The sequence below is a fragment of the Pseudopipra pipra genome, chromosome W (assembly GCF_036250125.1).
Source record: "Pseudopipra pipra isolate bDixPip1 chromosome W, bDixPip1.hap1, whole genome shotgun sequence".
Classification (NCBI taxonomy): Eukaryota; Metazoa; Chordata; class Aves; order Passeriformes; family Pipridae; genus Pseudopipra; species Pseudopipra pipra.
Genome location: NC_087580.1, coordinates 14,156,261 through 14,174,186, shown reverse-complemented (window position 1 = coordinate 14,174,186; position 17,926 = coordinate 14,156,261). Strand labels below are relative to the sequence as shown.

Below are 17,926 nucleotides of genomic sequence, written 5' to 3'. Positions count from 1 at the left end.
TGGGGACTGACCCCCAGCTTCACTTGCACCCCTTGGCAGCACAGTTGGAAGACCACTGGCTCCGGGTTGTCCTTGATGCAGTAGACGAGACTGTCTTCCAGGAGGCCAGCAGAAGTCGGGTACACCCAAACACTCAGCTTCTGAACCCGTCCCCACAAACAGAAATACAAAGAGCCCTCTGTGAGCAGGAGGAACGGCACTTCTGCGGTGCCTGCCCTACCTGCTCACCTCCTACCTTCTTCTCTTTGGGCTGCAGCCTCATGCTGGGAGGGTCCAAAAGGAACGTCTCTCCTTTGCTGTCATTCTCAAAGGAGAAATGCACCTCTGCCTCCATGGGGGAGTCGTTGAGGATGGTTAACTTTTCGCTGTTGCCGGGGCAGTTCTGTGCCTTGTACCTGTCCAGAGAAGGGGAAAAGGCTGCAGAGGAGACTGTTGCCCTCACCACACACCGAGGAAAGCACCGTGTGCTGGCAGCAGGAGGTGGCACTGGAAGACCATGGTCTAACAAGCAGGGGAAGAAAAAGGATCCCTGTCAGGGGCACGAGGCACGGTCTGTGTGCTCATCCTTGCCTGGCTTTGATGCTGCCCCTATACCTGGTGCCTGCACCCCAGAAGCGTGACGATGCACAGGCCATTTCAAGAGTGTTTCACACAATTTAAATTCAAAAGTGCCTGGAAAAACAACAATACACCAGGCACAAGGGTTCTTTCCCCTTCTTTCTTGGGGTGCCTTCCCTGCAGAGGATAGAGAAAGGCTTTGGAAAAGATGTTTGCAAAAGAGTTTCGCTTATCTCTTTTAGAAAAGTCGTCAGACTACCATGGGTTAGCTCAAAAGTCTGAGGGAAAGAAATCAAAAGCATCAGTTCCCAAGGGAAATGTGAAAGATAACAAATGACCCTTCCCTGAGGTGTGCAACTGAATTTGGAGTGAAAGGGCTAAAGAGGCAAACAGAAATCCCAGACCATCCATCAGCCTGGCCTTCCAGAGCTCCCATGGAGACAAGAACTTAACTTCAAATGTTATTAAAAAAAAAAAAGAAGAGTGACATTAAAAACAGAAATATGTCAACAGCTACAATGACAACATTTTTAGGTAGACTTTTTCCAGCACTGTGGATGCAATGGAATCTCAGGAAAACGTAATTCCTGCTGTAGGTTCCCCTCTGACTCACACATATTGGCAGGTCAAATCACAAAATCTCACTACTATTAGAGATTAATGAAAGGTTTACAAAAACCATCTGGAGAATACTTGCTTGTTTAGTCTACCTGTCGAGCTCAAAGCACTTGAAAAAGCACCATAAACTCATTTCCTAAGGGGTGGAGCTGAGATGTGGAGGGGACACAGGTTGCCCCAAGTCACCTTCGGGCTGGCAGCAGCAGCTCTGGTGGCTCTGGACACCAGGGCACCCACCAGGCTGGCAAAGCAGCTCCTCCAAGGCTCAGTTGCCTGTTATCTGCTCACACTCACACATCTGTGCTCCCTCAAGCCCATGTGTCTGCCAGGTCTCTGCCCGGGACTGCCCTGCATTGTGCCACTGGGACAGTGTGTCTGCAAGTGTGTCCAGGAGAGCACAAGGCCCTGGAGATCCCCTCCCGACATCTCAGTCTGTACAGGCAGTACACAGGGATGCTCACTTGGGAGCAGGGAGCACATACCACTCTCCTGACTTGCCACAAAGCAGCGGTCCAAAGTGGAACTGCTTCGTGCTCATGACATACTCCTTGGAGATGATGTCCTCCTTCTCCTTGCTCTTCCTCCAGCGAGGAAACACCAGCCTGGGCAGAGAAAAAATGGGGAATGAGGAGCTCTGAGATGCTGCAAGCAGGAAATCTAGTCAGAAAGCCATCACCCTTCTCGGTGGGTGAGGTACCAGTTCAGCCTCCCAGCTCCCAGCAGAGGAAGGGATGCTGGGTGACTCAGGCAGCACCATCTGCCCCAGCCAGAAGGTCACAAGGGGCAGCCCTGGCTCCCAGGTCGGGGGTGCAGTGTGGGATGCTCCCGTGGCCCAGCCTTACTGTGGGTTCTGGCTGATGCTGGGGTACAGGGCAGTGGCACTGCAGGGCAACTGGTACAGGCGCTTTGAGCCCAGGATCTCAAAGTTCATCAGTTGGTCAAACTGCCCTGGCACTGTGGGGCTGAAGCGGATCTTCAGTTCCACCTCGCCGTGGGCAGGAACGATCCACCGGAACCTTCTCAGCCTGGCAGTTAAAAGGGAAGCTTCAGACACTGCTAAGGGGCAAAGGAGACAAGGAGGAGGGGTGTGCACTCACCATCCCATGGAGGCACTGGCAGAGGGTCGCTGCGGAGCTGAGGACGACGGACCTCGTTTGGCAAGATGAGCGTGAAGCACAGGGATCACCTCCTCCCCTGCAGCTCACCTGGCAGGTCTCTCGAGGGTTGAGTCACTCTGCAGTTGGCTTTTCATTGGCTCAGGTGAACTTCGGGGTGTTTCTGGGGAGTGATCCTGGAGACTTTTCGGGCTCTGGGGGGAGTTTGGCTTTTCCTTGCTAGACTTGTGTCTGCTCGTGGCTTTCCCCTCATTAAAGTGGTCCTGTGCCTCTGCCTCTGGGGCCTTGGCATAAGGGGAGAGAGAAAAGGGAGAGAGAGGTGAGACCTGCCCTGAGACACCCCCCTCCTGGAAAGCAGAATGGGGGATTTGTTAGCCAACAGGAGAGAGAATAAATAATCACCAGTGCCCATGGACTTGGTCTTCCTTATTGGCCTTTGTCTTGCCTCGGACACCCCTCCTTACCCAGGACTCTCTCCCCACCAAGGACCCTTGGGTTGATGGGTTTAAGCCATTTTTTTCCTGTTGTCTTACAGAACTGCTCTGTGCCTCCAGCAGAGCTGTCTCTTTTCTCTCATCCCTGGTGGAAAGGATGCCTGCAGACATGGGGCCCCATCACATCTTCACTGCCCCTCTATGGTGACCCTTTTCCATCCAACCTGTCCCCTGCCCTGGCACCCTCACTGAAGGCACAAAAGGAATACCCACCACATCATCTTCTGCAGCAGCACCCTCAGGTTCAACAAGGATGAAGTGTCTGAGGTCTTCTGTTGCTGTGGGGACTCTGTCCTCCTCTGGGTAGGGGACCACAGAGAAAAGAGAGCCAGGGGGAATGGGAGGTCCCAGTCCCAGAGAGTGCAGGATCTAAAACCAAAGAGAAAAGCCTGTTTATACTCCTGTCACCTTCATCCTCACACTCCTTCCGTAAAGGCCCTGAGCTTTTGGCAGTGGAGTTTTTGATTTATACAGAGTACAAGTGCTTTTTTATTCACAGTGGGTCAGCAGGCTCCAGAGCAGAGGCAGGACCTACAGTGGGACCAAGAGAGAAACCTCTCCCAAGTGACTCAGCTGAAGAGAACAATGCCTGGGAGCTGCCCTGCCCTGGGACCATTTTTAATGATTTCCAGACTGAGAAACTCTCTGAACAGATGGGATGCTTGGACACAGAGCACTCCCACTTTCCACACATCTGAGGGAGGCTGAGAACCTCCCCATCCACAGAGATACTGCGGAGCTATTGTGGAACATCATCAGTGGCCTCAACAATGCTCTGTGTTCTTATCACCTGGGGGACACACTGTTCCAGGGCCCCAGACCACGGCAAGTTCAGCATCTGAGCCTTGCAGGCTTTTACCTGCTTTGGTGGTGGCAGCTTCTTGCTCTTCAGGATCCTCCTAAACACCTTTTCACGACGCGTGACGTGGAAGTCCAAGCAGGGCACTCCGGCATCCTGGCTTCTGACTGAGCCTTCTGCAACTTCCCCTTCCCGCTGAAGACTCTTGTGGCTGCCATGTTTTTCCAGAGGCTTCTTCTCTGGCTTCTCCGGAGACTTACTGCTCTTCTTCTCATCTTTGTGTTTAGGGGAAGAGTGGGACTTGTCTGGCACTTGGTTCATGATACCCTGAACCCTGTCCCAGGATGACAGAATATGTCTGATCCTGTTCTGCCCATGGATCCAGCTTGGCCAGGTCCCTCTGCAGAGCCCTCCTGCCTTCCAGCACATCAACACACCCCCAGCTTGGTGTCAGCTGCACATTTGCTGATGAAATGCCTGGTTCTACAGCAGCTGCAGATGCTCAAGGGGCAGCAGGACCAAGTCAGGGGCCTGGGGGGCCCTGGGGGGCTTTGGGGTGCAGGAGGGTCCTGGGGGAACTGGGGAGGGGCTTTGGGGATTGGGGGAACAAACCAGGACAGACCAGTACAGACCAGGACAGACCAGTAGCTCCTCACTGCTCCCCAGATCTCTCCTGGAGCTGGGCCACGTTGTCGTGGGACACCTGAGGACCCCCCAGTGCCCTCCCAGTACAGCCCAGTGCCCCCAGTACAGCCCACTGTGTTCCTGTCCCAGGGTGCCGGGCGATCCCTCTTGGGGGGGTTGGAAGGGATTTGAGGGGGGAGCTGGGGGAGATTTGGGGGGATCTTGTGGTGTTGGATGGGAATTTGTGGGTTTTAGGGGGCTTTGGGTGCATTTGGGGGAGTTAAAAGGTCTTGAGGGCATTGGGGGGTCAAATGGATCTGTAGGGGGAGAGGATTAAATGGAAAAGGGGGGTTGGGGGACATTTGAGGGGGTTAAATGGGCCGGGGGGGGGGAGAGGATGGGCAGTACCACCAGTAGGTGAGTCCTGAGACCCCCCTGGTGTCCCCAAGACCCTCTTTGTGTCCCCAGTTCCCTCCTTAACACCCCAAGACCCCCCCGGTGTCTCCATTTTCTCCAGGGCCTCCCCATGGCCCCAATTCCCCCCTTGACAACCCCAATTCCACTGTCCCCAAACTCCTCCCCACTGTCCCCAAACTCCATCCCTGATGTCCCCAACCCTCCATCTCACCCCAGGAGCCCCCCATGGACCCTCTGAGCACAAAAACATCCCCTCTCCCCCTCACACTCACAGAAAGGCCAAGGGCGTCTGGGGACACCTTGGGGACAGTTGGGGGGCTTTGCAAGGCACTGGGGGATTACTGGGGGATACTGGGACACACTGGGGGGAAGCAGGGGGCACTGGGAGGGACTGGGAGGTTTCTGGGGCATTACCAGGACACACGGGGGGACACTGGCAGGTTACTGGGCCATACCGGGGGTTACTGGATGCTCACTGCAGGATCACTGGGCCATACTGGGGGGCAGTGGGAGGTCACAGGGACACACTGGCTGGTCACTGAGGGGGTTACTGGGCCGTACTGAGGGTCACTGGGATATACTGGGGGCACAGGGATCCCCTTACCCGGACGTGGTCCATCACCCCCCCGCACTTTTGGGGGCACCCCCAGGACCTCTCCCCTGAGGGCTGGGAGATCCCCTGAACCCCACTGCTGGGCTTTAGGGGACCCCGGGACCCCTTCCCTGTGAGGTCTCTGTGTGCTGAGTGTTGGGGGTCTCTGGGGTTCGAGGGGGCATTAAGATCCCCTTTCCCTGGGGTCGGTCCGCCGGGCCGGCAGGGGGCGCTGTGGCGGGAGGGGTAATGGCGGATCGCGCAGAGCCTCATGGGAGTTGATGTTCCCTCTTGAGGACTCCGCCGGCGCCTGCGCAGTGCAGCCAGGGCGTTAGCAAAGTTCCCCCCTCCGCTCGCTGGTTCCAGGCCTGCGCTCTGACCCTCGGGAACCCCCGAACCCCTTGGCTAAACCCTCCCGAGCCCTCCAGCCTTTCCACCCGCAGCCGCGCTCCCCGCAGCCCCCGAGGGGATCCCCAGAGCCCCGCTCTCCCGCAGGCCCCGCAATCTCCCCCAGCGCAGCCGCACCTTCCGCCATCATGGCTTCCGCCCGCCCGCCCGCCGGGGCTGTGTCCGGGACCGGCCGTGCCCTGGGGCGGGGCTTTGCTGCACTTTGGTGTTAAACCCAACAAACTGCGAGGGGGGACAGCCCCAGAAACCAGGGACTGGCTTCCTTTCCCCGCACGGATGTTGAAAGCCAAGTCCCGGCTGCCCCCCGGCCGCCTCCGGCGCCTTCCACAGCTCCAGCCTCATCCCTCCTCTCCCCTTTACTCGGCACCAGGATCTCCCTCCTCCTCTCCCTACAAATCCTACAAAACCATCGGGCTTCACTTCATCTCTGATTTCCTCCCTTTCCCCCCCCACCCCGGTGGCCCAGGGAGATGGGAGTGGGGGTTATGGTCAGTTCATCCCATGTTTGTGCTGCTGCTTCAACCTCAGGGAGAGGAGTCCTTCCCCTGCTCCATCCAGCCTGGCTCCCTCCCACGGGAGACAGTCCTCCATGGACTTCTTCAACCTGAGTCCTTCCAATGGGATCAGTCCCTCAGGAACAGGCTGTTCCAGTGTGGGTCTTTCCATGGGGTCAGTCCCTCAGGAACAGGCTGTTCCAGTGTGGGTCCCTTCCATGGGATCAGTCCCTCAGGAACAGGCTGTTCCAGTGTGAGTCTTTCCATGGGGTCAGTCCCTCAGGAACAGGCTGTTCCAGTGTGGGTCCTTCCATGGGGTCAGTCCCTCAGGAACAGGCTGTTCCAGTGTGGGTCCTTCCATGGGATCAGTCCGTCAGGAACAGGCTGCTCCAGTGTGGATCCCCCCCGGGGTCACAAGTCCTGCCGGCAAATCTGCTCCAGTGTGGGCTCCTCCCCGGGCTGCAGGGGGGTCTCTGCTCCAGCCTGGACTCACCCACAGGTCACAGGCCCTTCAGCTCGAGTTCACACGGAGTTGCAGCCACCAAGGAGCCCCAGACTCTGACACACAGCCAGGAGCCCCAGACAGCCCCAGCAGCTGCAAATTTCAGCAGCACATCCCAGACACATCTGTGGCTATCTCCAACACTCCCAGCCCCACCCTGGACACCAACAAAGGCTGTTGTGGTTTCACACCATGCAGCCCCCAAGCCCCTCCCGGCTGCTCCTCACTCCCCCACCAGCAGGACCCTGGAGAGAACTGGGAGGGGAAAAGCTGGAAAACTCGTGGGTTGAGAGAAAGACACTTTAATAAGGACAAGCAGAAGCTGCACGCAGGAGCAAAACAAAACAGGGGATTCATTCCCTGCTTCCCACGGTTGGGCAGGTGTTCAGCACCTCCAGGAGAGCAGGGCCCTATCCCATGGAATGGGGACTTGGGAAAACAATCTCCAGCCCTCCAAACCTGTCCCAGCTGTGTCCCCTCCCAACCTCCCCCACACCCCCAGCACCTCCCCAGTGTGTCTGTGCCAGGGGCAGGAAAGGCCTTGGCTCTGGGTGGGCTCAGCACTAACCAAACCACCTCTGTGTTCTCAAGCCTGTGCTCAGCACAAGCCCAACCCCAGCCCCACAGCAGCCCCTGCAAAGAAAATTAACTCCACCCCGGCCCAAAGCAGCACATTCTGGCCCTTATTCCACACCAGTCCCATCATGCCCAGGCCCCACACGACTCAATACAACTTCACCCCCCACCAGCCCCTTCCCATTCTTTGCTAGAACACACAGGTCTCCTTCCCTTAGTCTGTGCACCACCCCTGCAAAATGTCCATCAAATGGCCCCAAAATGTCTGTTCAATTCCTCCAGTCCAGTCCTTTGGGCTCCCCCTGTTCTGCTGGTCCCTCGGGGCAGGAGAGGGGCTGTGTGGGGGGAGTTCCTGGGCACCAAAGGCAGCTCAGGTCGGTCCCTGCTGCCCTGCAACTGCTGCTTGGGAGGCTCCTCCTGCACTGCTTGCTATTTCTGAAGGGGATTTTTGCCTGAATCTTGGTGGTTTCAGTTTTTCTGGGCTGATTCTTGCTGTTTTTTGGAGGTTTTTATGATGCCAGATGAGTTCTAGAGATGGACTTGAGCAGGAGGAACCCCCAAACCAACGTGCTCAGCTCTTGTTTCCCCCCCATCAGGATTTGTCCTTCCCAAAGCTTGGGTGGATGGAGGAGGAGGCTGCGAGGAAGAGGAAGATGCCTTGGGCCCCCCAGGCAGGTGAGGAGGCAGTCAGTGTCCCTTTGGGCGGGTGTTGTGCTGGCTCTGTCAGCCGAGCATGGCCCCGGCTGCAGGACAACCCCGCTGCCGCCGCCTTTCCTGTGGGCCGGAGGCAAATCCCCTCCCCTCTGGCAAATCCCCCTGCTGGGGGACACCCGGCAGCCTGGAGGGGGGAGCACGGAGAGGGAGGAGCCCCGAGACCCCCGGGAGCCTGAAACAGGGGGGCGTGGAGAAGGGGAAGCCTGGACAGTGGGGACCCCTGGGATCCTCGGGACAATGAAGTGGAAAACCTGGAGAGAGGGAATATCCGGGAATGTGGCAACACTCCCAAGTATCCCTAAGTGGGACCCCAAGCATCCCAGACAGGGGAGACTCTCTGAACCCCAGAGGGGAGAGACCAGAGAGGGGTAATTTCTCGGAGAGACCCCGCTGGCGCCGCCGTCCTGCCGGGGCCGGAGTTGACAGTGGGGACCCCTGGGATCCTCGGGACAATGAAGTGGAAAACCTGGAGAGAGGGAATATCCGGGAATGTGGCAACACTCCCAAGTATCCCTAAGTGGGACCCCAAGCATCCCAGACAGGGGAGACTCTCTGAACCCCAGAGGGGAGAGACCAGAGAGGGGTAATTTCTCGGAGAGACCCCGCTGGCGCCGCCGTCCTGCCGGGGCCGGAGTTGGGGGGATGTCCTTGGCCTTCCGTGTGGTCCGAAGCCAAATCCCCTCCCTGTCCTTGTTGCTTCCTGCCCCAGGCCCCGAGCTGAGGACGGAGAGCCCGGAGGACAAATCCCCCGGCAGAGCCTGGTAGGAGAGGCCGTTTTGAAGGGCTCCCCGGCGCAGGAAGGCAGTGGGGAGGAAAAGGGCACCAGCACATGAGCTTCAGGCAGATCTCCAGCCTGATCCAACACCAGCGCATCCACAGCGGGGGACAGCCTTACACCCACAGTGGGGAACACCCACATTGGGGAACAGCCTTACACGTGTGGGGAATGCAGGAAAAGCTTCAGGCAGAAGTCCCACCTCTGCAGAGACCAGCTCATCCATACCGGGGAACGTCCCTACCAGTGTGGAGAAAGTGGGAAGAGGTTTCAGACCAGTTTAGATCTCCTCCTGCATGAGCGGATTCACAGGGATGAGAGGCCCTTCCACTGCACCGACTGCGGGAAGGGCTTCCAACAGAACCAGAACCAGAACTGTCACCTCCCAGCGGCGCATCCACACCGGGGAGAGGCCTTACAAGTGTGGGGAGCTCTGCTGTGGTGAGCTCTATGTACCCGTCAAACCCTCCCATCCCAGCATCCAGTGATGGCTGATCACAACAGTTTTCTAAGGGGGAACTATCTTCATCGGCGCGCTCCGAGTTGCAGTGCTGAATGAGATGTCCATGGAGTTGTTGTGCCGGTAGTAGTGTGGCCTGGCCATGTAGTCCATGACGTTGGAGAGCCCTGGTACCACGCAGCAGCTGACAGCGCTGCGGGTGATGCCCATGCTGTGGCCGTTGTACAGGCTGTCCCTGTGCCTTCCCCTGCTGGGCCCCTGTCCATCCCCATCAGGTCCCTGCCCGTGCCCCCCGGGCTGAGCTCCCCCCAGGAAGTGCCGTGGAGCTGAAGCTGCTGCCATCCCCCCCTGCAGCCGCTGCCCCAGCCAAGGGAGCAGCAAAGGCAGGGCCAGGAGCAGAGGCAGCAGCAGGGGAGCCCTGGGGGGGCCGGGAAGCTCTTGTGTGGGGCAGGAAAGAGGCGCTGGGCACGAGGCCGGGGCTGTGCTGAGCAGGCCCAGCCCTCACATCCTTCCAGCCAACGCCGGCTGCCTGGGGGCCGCGGGAGGGACCCCCAGCCCGTGTGCCCCACACTGAGCTGGCAGAGAGAGAGCCAAGGGACAGGGCCACGGGCAGGGCCACGGGGGAGGGACAGGCAGGGCCATTGCAGGGCCACGGTGAGGGCACAGCCTGTGGCAGCAGAGCTGCCCAGAGCCAGGGGCAGCCGGGGCTGTTGGGACCAGCCAGTGCTGGGGCCGAGCAGAGCACGAGGCCTCTTGCAGAGCCCTGGAGCAGCCTCCCACTTGCCAGCCCTGCCCTGGTGGGGTGACACTGTCCCCTCCCTCCAGGACACTCCCCCTGAAATCTTTGGGGGGACCTTTTGTGTCTATTCCTGGTTCCTGATTCCTGCTGGGGACCTGAGGGAGCCTCTGCAATCCCCTCCATGGGGCACAATCTCCTCTCCAGAGCTTGACTCACTGCAGGCTTTGCAGGGAAATCTGTGCTGGCAGCCCGAGTATGTCCTGACCCCCCATGCTCCCCCCAGAATATTTGGGACGAGTTCCCCCTTCCCAGGCACGCACAGGATGGGGGGGCAGTTGTTTTCCTGCTGTTCCTGTTCCTGCTCAGCCCTGGGTGGCTCCTGGGGGTGGGTGGGAGGTGTTTTCTGAGGGTGCTGGGCTGGGTTGGGGGCAGAGCCCCAGCAGTGGGTGGGGGATGCGGGTCCCCCCCATGGTGGGGGTTGGTGTTGCTGGGTCAGGCCCCGCCAGCTCCACTGTCAGCCCGGTGCCGGCGGGGGGGACACAGCGGGTTTGGGGCCCCTCCAGGAGTGCTGGGGGTGGGTGTGGAGCCCGGGAGCTGCCGAGTGTGGAGGGTGGAGCGGGGTGATGCCAGAGCTGGGGGACCCCGGCAGCCTGGAGGGGGGAGCACGGAGAGGGAGGAGCCCCGAGACCCCCGGGAGCCTGAAACGGGGGGCGTGGAGAAGGGGAAGCCTGGACAGTGGGGACCCCTGGGATCCCCCGGACGATGAAGTGGGAAACCTGGAGAGAGGGAATATCCGGGAATGTGGCACCCTGAAGGCGAGAGTCAGAGGAGAAGGGACCCTTGAGACCCAACACTCCCAAGTACCCCTAAGTGGGACCCCAAGCATCCCAGACAGGGGAGACTCTCTGAACCCCAGAGGGGAGAGACCAGAGAGGGGGAATTTCTGGGAGAGATTTTTTGGGCTAATCTTCATATTTTGGAGTATATTTTAGCTGAATCCCAGCTTTTTGCAGTTTGTGGGGGCGAGAGTTTTCTTGGTATTTGAGGGGTTTTTTTCCTGAATCACTGTGGTTTGGGTTTTTCTGGGCTGAATCTTGGTGTTTTGGAGGCTTTTATGGTCACGGGATTCCCGATGAGTTCTAGAGATGGACTTGGGCAGGAGGAACCCCCAAACCAACGTGCTCAGCTCTTGCTTCCCCCCCATCAGGATTTGTCCTTCCCAAAGCTTGGGCGGATGGAGGAGGAGGCTGCGAGGAAGAGGAAGATGCCTTGGGCCCCCCAGGCAGGTGAGGAGGCAGTCAGTGTCCCTTTGGGCGGGTGTTGTGCTGGCTCTGTCAGCCGAGCATGGCCCCGGCTGCAGCACAACCCCGCTGGCGCCGCCGTCCTGCCGGGGCCGGAGTTGGGGGGATGTCCTTGGCCTTCCCTGTGGGCCGGAGGCAAATCCCCTCCCTGTCCTTGTTGCTTTATGCCCCAGGCCCCGAGCTGAGGACGGAGAGCCCGGAGGACAAATCCCCCTGGCAGACCCTGGTGGGAGAGGCCGTTTTGAAGGGCTCCCCGGCGCAGGAAGGCGGCGGGGAGGAAAAGGGCTGGAGATCCCCCCGCAGGAGGGGCTCCAAAGCCATCCCAGGGTGCTCTGAGGAGGAAAGACCCAGCCTGTGCCGGGAAGGTCGGAGCTTGAGGGTGAGTTCTGAGCTGGTGGTCCCTGAGCAGCCTCCCAGCAGGGAGAAGCCCTTCAAGTGCTTGGGATGTGAGAAGAGCTTCAAGAAGAGCTCCAGCTTCCTCACCCACCAGCACATCCACTCTGAGGAACGGCCCTACAGGTGTGGGAAGTGTGGGAAGAGCTTTGCCCAGAGTGGACACTTGTCCAAACACCAGCGGACCCACCCGTAAGAGAGCCAGCGAGTGGGTTCAGCGCTGGATGTTTGTAGGCCACACCAGAGTGTTCCACACGCGTCAGTGAGGTCCACTGCCTCTGACTGCAACGTGGGGGATATCTGAGCACCCACCAGACAGTCATCCTCCAACGTGGAGAGGGAGATGAGCAAAAGCAAGTGGAGCATCGCCAACGAGCTCCGGCTTGAAGGGACATTCTGTGATGTGGTTTTAAGAGTTCATGGAGTTGAATTCAAGGCTCACAAGCTCATCCTCTGTTGTTGCAGTACCTACTTCAGGTCCTCCAACATGGAGAGGGAGATGAGCGACACGTCTACAGAAATTCCAAGAGGGCCGGGCTGGGCGGGTGCAGGGGCCGGGACGTTGTCTTTCCTCCTTGCTGCACAAAGCTCCAATGTGCCATATGCAAAATGGTTTGGAAGCAGCAGGAAGCCTGGGAGCTGCTGGCCTCCAGCCCAGCTCTGTGGGTGAGACCTGGGGAGGCAGCTGATGGGTTCTGGAGGTGAAGGGTCAAGCTGGAGCCCTCACCAGTGCTGCAGGGGGCAGCTGCCCCCCAACAGCACAGGATTGAGCCCATCAGGATGCGTGTTTTTGAGCTGTGGATTCTGCCTGCAGCACAGAGGCTCATGGGCTGTGGTGGGCTACCTGCACCTCGGGGAGGGGGCAGCCCTGTGCCCCCACTCTGCCCCCTCCCAGCAGCTTTGGGAGCTTCATCCTTTTTTGCACCTCTGACGGGCCTGTCCCTTCGCCCCAGCTATGACCGAGGAGCCACAGTGGCCGGCGTGGTGGGCGTGGGGCGGCTGATCACCGGCATGGACGGGGTCTGCAGGGCATGTGCGTGAACGAGCGGCGTCACCTGGGCCCCACCTGGGCTACGGCAGCATCGGCGTGGGTAAGGGGCCACGGCACGGAGGGATGGAGGGGGCAACCCCCCTGGGGCTGCTGTCAGCAGGGACAGGGCTCCAGTGCCCACCTGGCAGCTCCACGGCCAGGGCAAGTGGTGCTGAAGCAGGGCTTCCCTGCAGCTTGGCCACCCCCTGCTCCCGGAGGGTCCGGAGGATCCCCCGCACGCGCTCGGGCTGCCGGATCCGGACTGTGGCTTTCTCCAGCTCGGGCACCTGCGGGCAGAGCAGAGACCCCGCTCGGTGCCGCCCTGGTGGGACCGAGGAGCCTCCAGCGCCCTCCTGGCCGCGCTCCCCCGCCCAGCCCCGGGGCCGCCGCTGCCCCAGCCCGGGCTCCCGGCCCGCGGACCCCGCTCACCATCGCTCCCGCTCCGCTCCCGCCGGGCCGCGCAGCCGCGGGGCGGGGCCGGGGGGGCGGGACCGGAACGCGGCCGCGGGGCCGGGGGGGACTCGGGGCGTGCTCGGGGTAGGGGGTGCGGGGGGACCCCCCGTGCCCCGGCTGCGCCTCCGCCCGGCGCCCGCAGCAGCGCGGGGCGGGACCGGCGGTTTCGTTTCTGCCGCAGCGAGCGGGGAGGGCGAAGCAGAAAGGAAAGATTCCAATAAAGAAGCCGCGGGCAAGGGCGCCCGGCACTGAACCGCCCCGCAGCGCCGGGGACGCGGAGTCGCGGAACCCTGTGCAGGAAATGCCCGCAGAGAACCGTCCCCCAGCACTGCCAAGGCCACCACTAACCCATGTCCCCAAGAGCCACACGGCTTTTAAACCTGGACAGGGATGAGGACACCACCGCTGCTGCCCTGGGCAGCTGTGCCAGGGCTGGACAGCCCTTTTGGGGAAAAAACTTTCCCATGAGCCAACCTAAATCTCCCCTGGCACACCTCAAATGACAAATCAGGGGCAGCGTGTGCGACTTCAGCACTGACAGGAGCTGGGCTGTGCCTCAGCTTCCTCCTGGGTGAGGTGGCACAAGGCACTTCAGCAGCAGTCAGTGCCCACCTTTTGGGACTTTTACACTCTGGCAAAATAATACTGAGGATTATTTATTATTATTATTATTCATTATTCTTATGCTGGGGGATCACACAGACGATTTTGCTCCCAGCAACCATTAACATTGTGCAGGCCCGGGGTTCAGCAGAACCTGGGCCGAGGGGAAGTGAAGGCGCCGGGCAACCAGGGAATGTTGGGCCTGGGTCACCCCTGTGGTTGTGATGTCATCACGGGTCACAATCCAGAGCCAGCGAGTGGGTTCAGCGCTGGATGTTTCCAGGCAACACCAGTGTTCCGCACACGTCAGTGAGGTCCACTGCCTCTGACTGCAGCGTGGGAGATAGCACCAGAAAGTCATCCTCCAGCACAGAGAGGGAGATGAGCGGAAGGAATTGGAGCATCACCAACGAGCTCCGCCTTGAAGCTCCGCCCTGTGATGTGATCATAACAATTGATGGAGTGCAATTCAAAGCTAACAAGCAAATCCTCTCCTGTTGCAGTGTCTACTTTGGGTCAGTACTGGAAACACAAGAATTTATTTACAAGGGCCTGGAGTGACAGGACAAGGGGTAATGGTGTCACACTGACAGAGGTTTATATTAGATAGTTGGAAAAACTTCCTCCCTGTGAGGGTGGTGAGGTCCTGGCACAGGTTGCCCAGAGAAGCTGTGACTGCCCCATCTCTGGAAGTGTCCAAGGCCAGGTTGGATGGGGCTTGGAGCAACCTGGTCTAGTGGAAGGAGTTCCTACCCATGGCAGGGGTTGGAATGGGATAATCCTTAAGGTCCCCTCCAACCCAGGCCATTTTGTGATTTTGTGATTCCTGTGGAAGCATGGGGGTCGTTCACCCTGGTGCTCCCTGTCCCCAGCCAGAGGCTTTCTCTCCTTTTTCAAACAACCAGCAAGTAAAACATTAATTAATAAACTATGGGGCCTCCCAGCAGGGCTCCTGTCAGTGCCTAAACTGTTGCCCTGGGAGTTCGGGAAACACAGGGGACCCAAGGACAGGATTTCATGCAGCAGTGCTGTGTTTTCAGGACTCTGTTTACCAGCACAGACAAGATGGTCTATCAAATCCCTGGTGTTTCAGCTGAAATGATGGGTCTCATCATCGATTTCGCCTACACTGGGACAGTACCGATCACAGAGGACAACGTTGAGAGTTTGCTGGCTGCAGCCGACCAGTTCAATGTCATGGGCATTGTCAACCTGTGCTGCGAGTTCCTCCATTCCAGGCTCTGCTTTGAGAACTGCATTGGCATCTGGAGATTAACTAGCTATTACTACTGCCCTGACCTGCGCGCAGCCGCCTGCGCGTACATCCTGCATCACTTCGAGGAGGTGTCCCAGGTGTCCGAGGAGTTCCTAGACCTCTCTGCTGAGGAGCTGGCACACATCATCGAGAAGGACGAGCTCAACGTGAGGCGAGAAGAAGCCATGCTCGAGGCTGTGCTGAGGTGGATCACTCACGACCCGCAGAACAGGAGGCAGTACATCGCCTGCTTGCTGGACAAGGTGGGTGCAGCACAGCTTTGAAGCTGTCCCCAAAGGCTGCCGAGGGGGAAACCATCAGCATTAGTATTCTAACCTCCTCCTTGCATGTTCCAGGTTCGACTGGCACTCCTACAGTCTGAACAACGTCGAAGCTCACGAGTACGTGAAGGACAGTGCTGAGGGCAAAGATCTCATCATCAGGGCCCTGTCAGAAATCTATGACTTTTTTATAGATTATTAAAGAATAAATTTGCAGATCGAAGTAAGAGACAACTCAATAATGTTATAATGTTATATTTAGCGTTTTGTTAAAAGCACAAGTTTGAGAGTTGTGTAATAACTAACCACAAGATCTGTTGAGTTGCTGACTAACAAACCACAACGCAGAGATGAATTGTCACATTATGCCTTGTTCTTAAAAGTACTTGTTCTAAGCATATTTGTAGGAATCAAAATGGAGAAAGCAGGGGGAGGGGTAGACCACGAGGTCTGGATTTAAAAACCACTACCTGCAATGGAAAATTCCAGCATCACGGCCCATAGAGACTATTGACTACTGGACTATTGGCTGATGTCTCCCAGCAACAGGATTAGCCCGCGAAAAGAGGAACCAAACAGGAGTCGGCCCGTGTCATGGTTTGAAATCCCCAAAATCTAAATTCCCTAGTCCTAGCCCCCTGTCACATCTCAATCTAATGTGAGATGGGTTTTTTTTTTTCCAGACAAAACACACCAGACTCCAAATGGGGGAAAGGGAATATATTACAATGACTATACAAATAAATACTACAATACATTATATACAATCTTAGCTATCTCTACCATGACATAAGTATTTACAATGGATCAGATCTCTTCCCCCCTCCAAATAAAAGTCCAGGAGGGAAGAAAGACAGATCCCTTCTTGTCTCTGAGCAGTTTCTCTACGGCAGCAGTCCTCTTCACATGCAGCAGCTGATAGCTGGATCTCTTTTCAATACACACAAGAGGATCTCCAAGCCCCTTGGCCCGTCGTCTCCAAAATGAGGGTCTTCAAGACACAGGGGGTCTCCTTTCACCCCTCTTGGCTCTCCTTCGACTCCAAGCAAAGGCCTCATCTGTGGACTGCCAGCAGGGACAAGGCTCGCTTCACCACAGGCATATCACGAAATGCAGGGGCATCTTCGTGAAAGTCCCTTCCTCAGGGGATTCACCCCTGAGTCAGAACATCTTGGGCAGCATTCAGTCGCAAGCCTTTGCCTCAAGAGTTCTACCAGAGCTCCTGTGCTCTGTTCCAGGCTGCCAGGCTTGTCAGCAGCAGCGGGGGGGCCAAGGTCAACTCCCCCCACATTCCTTTTCTGTCCCGATCCAGCTTCAGGACACCTGTGAGCTTCTCAGCTCCTCTCCCTCCGGTGCTGCACATCCAAAACTACTCTCCAAAATAGGAGTCCATGTCCCTCCTTTCCCGGAGGTCTCAAAGGAGTTTGGGGGGTTTGGTTCAGTTCTTACCCCCAAAACTCTGTAGCTCTGCTGCTGACTCTCCTTCTCGGCTCTCCGGGACAACTCGGTGTCTCCCTTACTCAGCTGTATGTCTCTGCTGCTTCTCCGGTTCAGTTCTTATCTGTCCTGGCTCTCTGCCAGAGTCTCTGGACGCTGCGTCTGCTGCTGCTGTCTCTGCTCACTCACAGTGGAGAAAACATCTCCCAGCTTAACTACAAACAGTCTAACACTGTTCCAAGTCTCTGCAGTCCCCCCAGCCGGGGGTCGGGAGGGGGCCAGAGCCCTCCAAGGGGCTCCGAGCCCCTTCCTCGTGGCTCACAACATGGCTGCCTCTCCTACAACAACAAAACTACAACTCTTCTCTTCCGTTTGCTTGTGGTATGTTTACATTTTGCAGGAGCGCAGATTGGTTCAAAGCTCAAGTGCCACCACCCCTCGGGGGTTACCACTTTCTTAGCCTCTGGGGGAAAATCTGGTTCAAACCACTACAGCCCGCGAAAGGGGAACCAAACAGAATCTAACCCGCGAAACTGGAGCCAATGGACAGATGAGGTGACACTGGGGGGAGGTGGTTGTGAAAGGGTATAAGAAGTGCTGCCCTGTTGTTCCCTTTTGCGGACTGTGGCAGGAACAAGGGGCTTCCTCCTTGCTTATTTGTTCTTCAATAAATTCTTTATTTCCTTGCAACCCTAAATTTCTCGAGTCTCTTGACTATATCAACCTGAACTCGGTCGGCCAGAGCTCCTCAGCCGACGCCAACCCACTCACCCTGTAGGGGACGCAAAGTCCTTGTATAACAAGGAATAACTGCTCCTCGTGCGGTGCTGAGACAAAGAGAGCTTTATTTCAAATTCGGTGCGGTTTTATCCTTTTACACCATGTGACTTCTTTAGCCAATGAGGTTACCTATGTCGGCGCATGGTCCCCTGGGCTCCTCTGCCCCGGCACGTCCTCTGTGCCCTGGACACACCTCCCACATCACCCTGCTCTTAATTATCTAAAGAAGTCACGAAAACAGTGCAAAACAACAACAGTGCAAACATTCAGAACAGTACGTTGTAAACTACCAAGGTTTGCAATGACCCAGCACATCGCTTGCTTGGTTTCTTATACTTCTATGGCAAATCTTTTAAAACTTTCTTATATTCCTAAAGGGTAGTGCAACTTGGAGAAATAACTTTATTAACTTAGGGGCCTTAGGCCAACCGTGTATAAACTTACAACCTTTATTAATCTGAGGGGTTTTATAACTAGGGAATTCAACTTTATTTAAAAAACAGGATAA

At 57.5% G+C, this 17,926-nt stretch overlaps 1 protein-coding gene and 1 long non-coding RNA gene across 2 annotated transcripts; one reads left to right on the top strand and one right to left on the bottom strand.

The window, feature by feature from the left end:
* Positions 1–2,548: 2,548 nt before the first annotated feature.
* On the bottom strand, positions 2,549–4,050 carry LOC135406187 (uncharacterized). Its single transcript, XR_010426205.1, has 3 exons — positions 3,645–4,050; positions 2,999–3,154; positions 2,549–2,575 (listed from the first exon to the last, which is right to left on the bottom strand). It is a non-coding gene; the product is annotated as an uncharacterized LOC135406187 (long non-coding RNA).
* Positions 4,051–10,508: 6,458 nt separating this feature from the next.
* On the top strand, positions 10,509–15,543 carry LOC135404860 (kelch-like protein 10). The gene is given in 6 exon segments (XM_064639591.1): positions 10,509–10,706; positions 11,596–11,771; positions 11,895–12,056; positions 14,706–15,183; positions 15,277–15,299; positions 15,301–15,543. Coding segments are annotated over 6 exon segments (1,140 nt in total). The 3' UTR covers positions 15,404–15,543.
* The last annotated feature ends 2,383 nt before the right edge of the window (positions 15,544–17,926 follow it).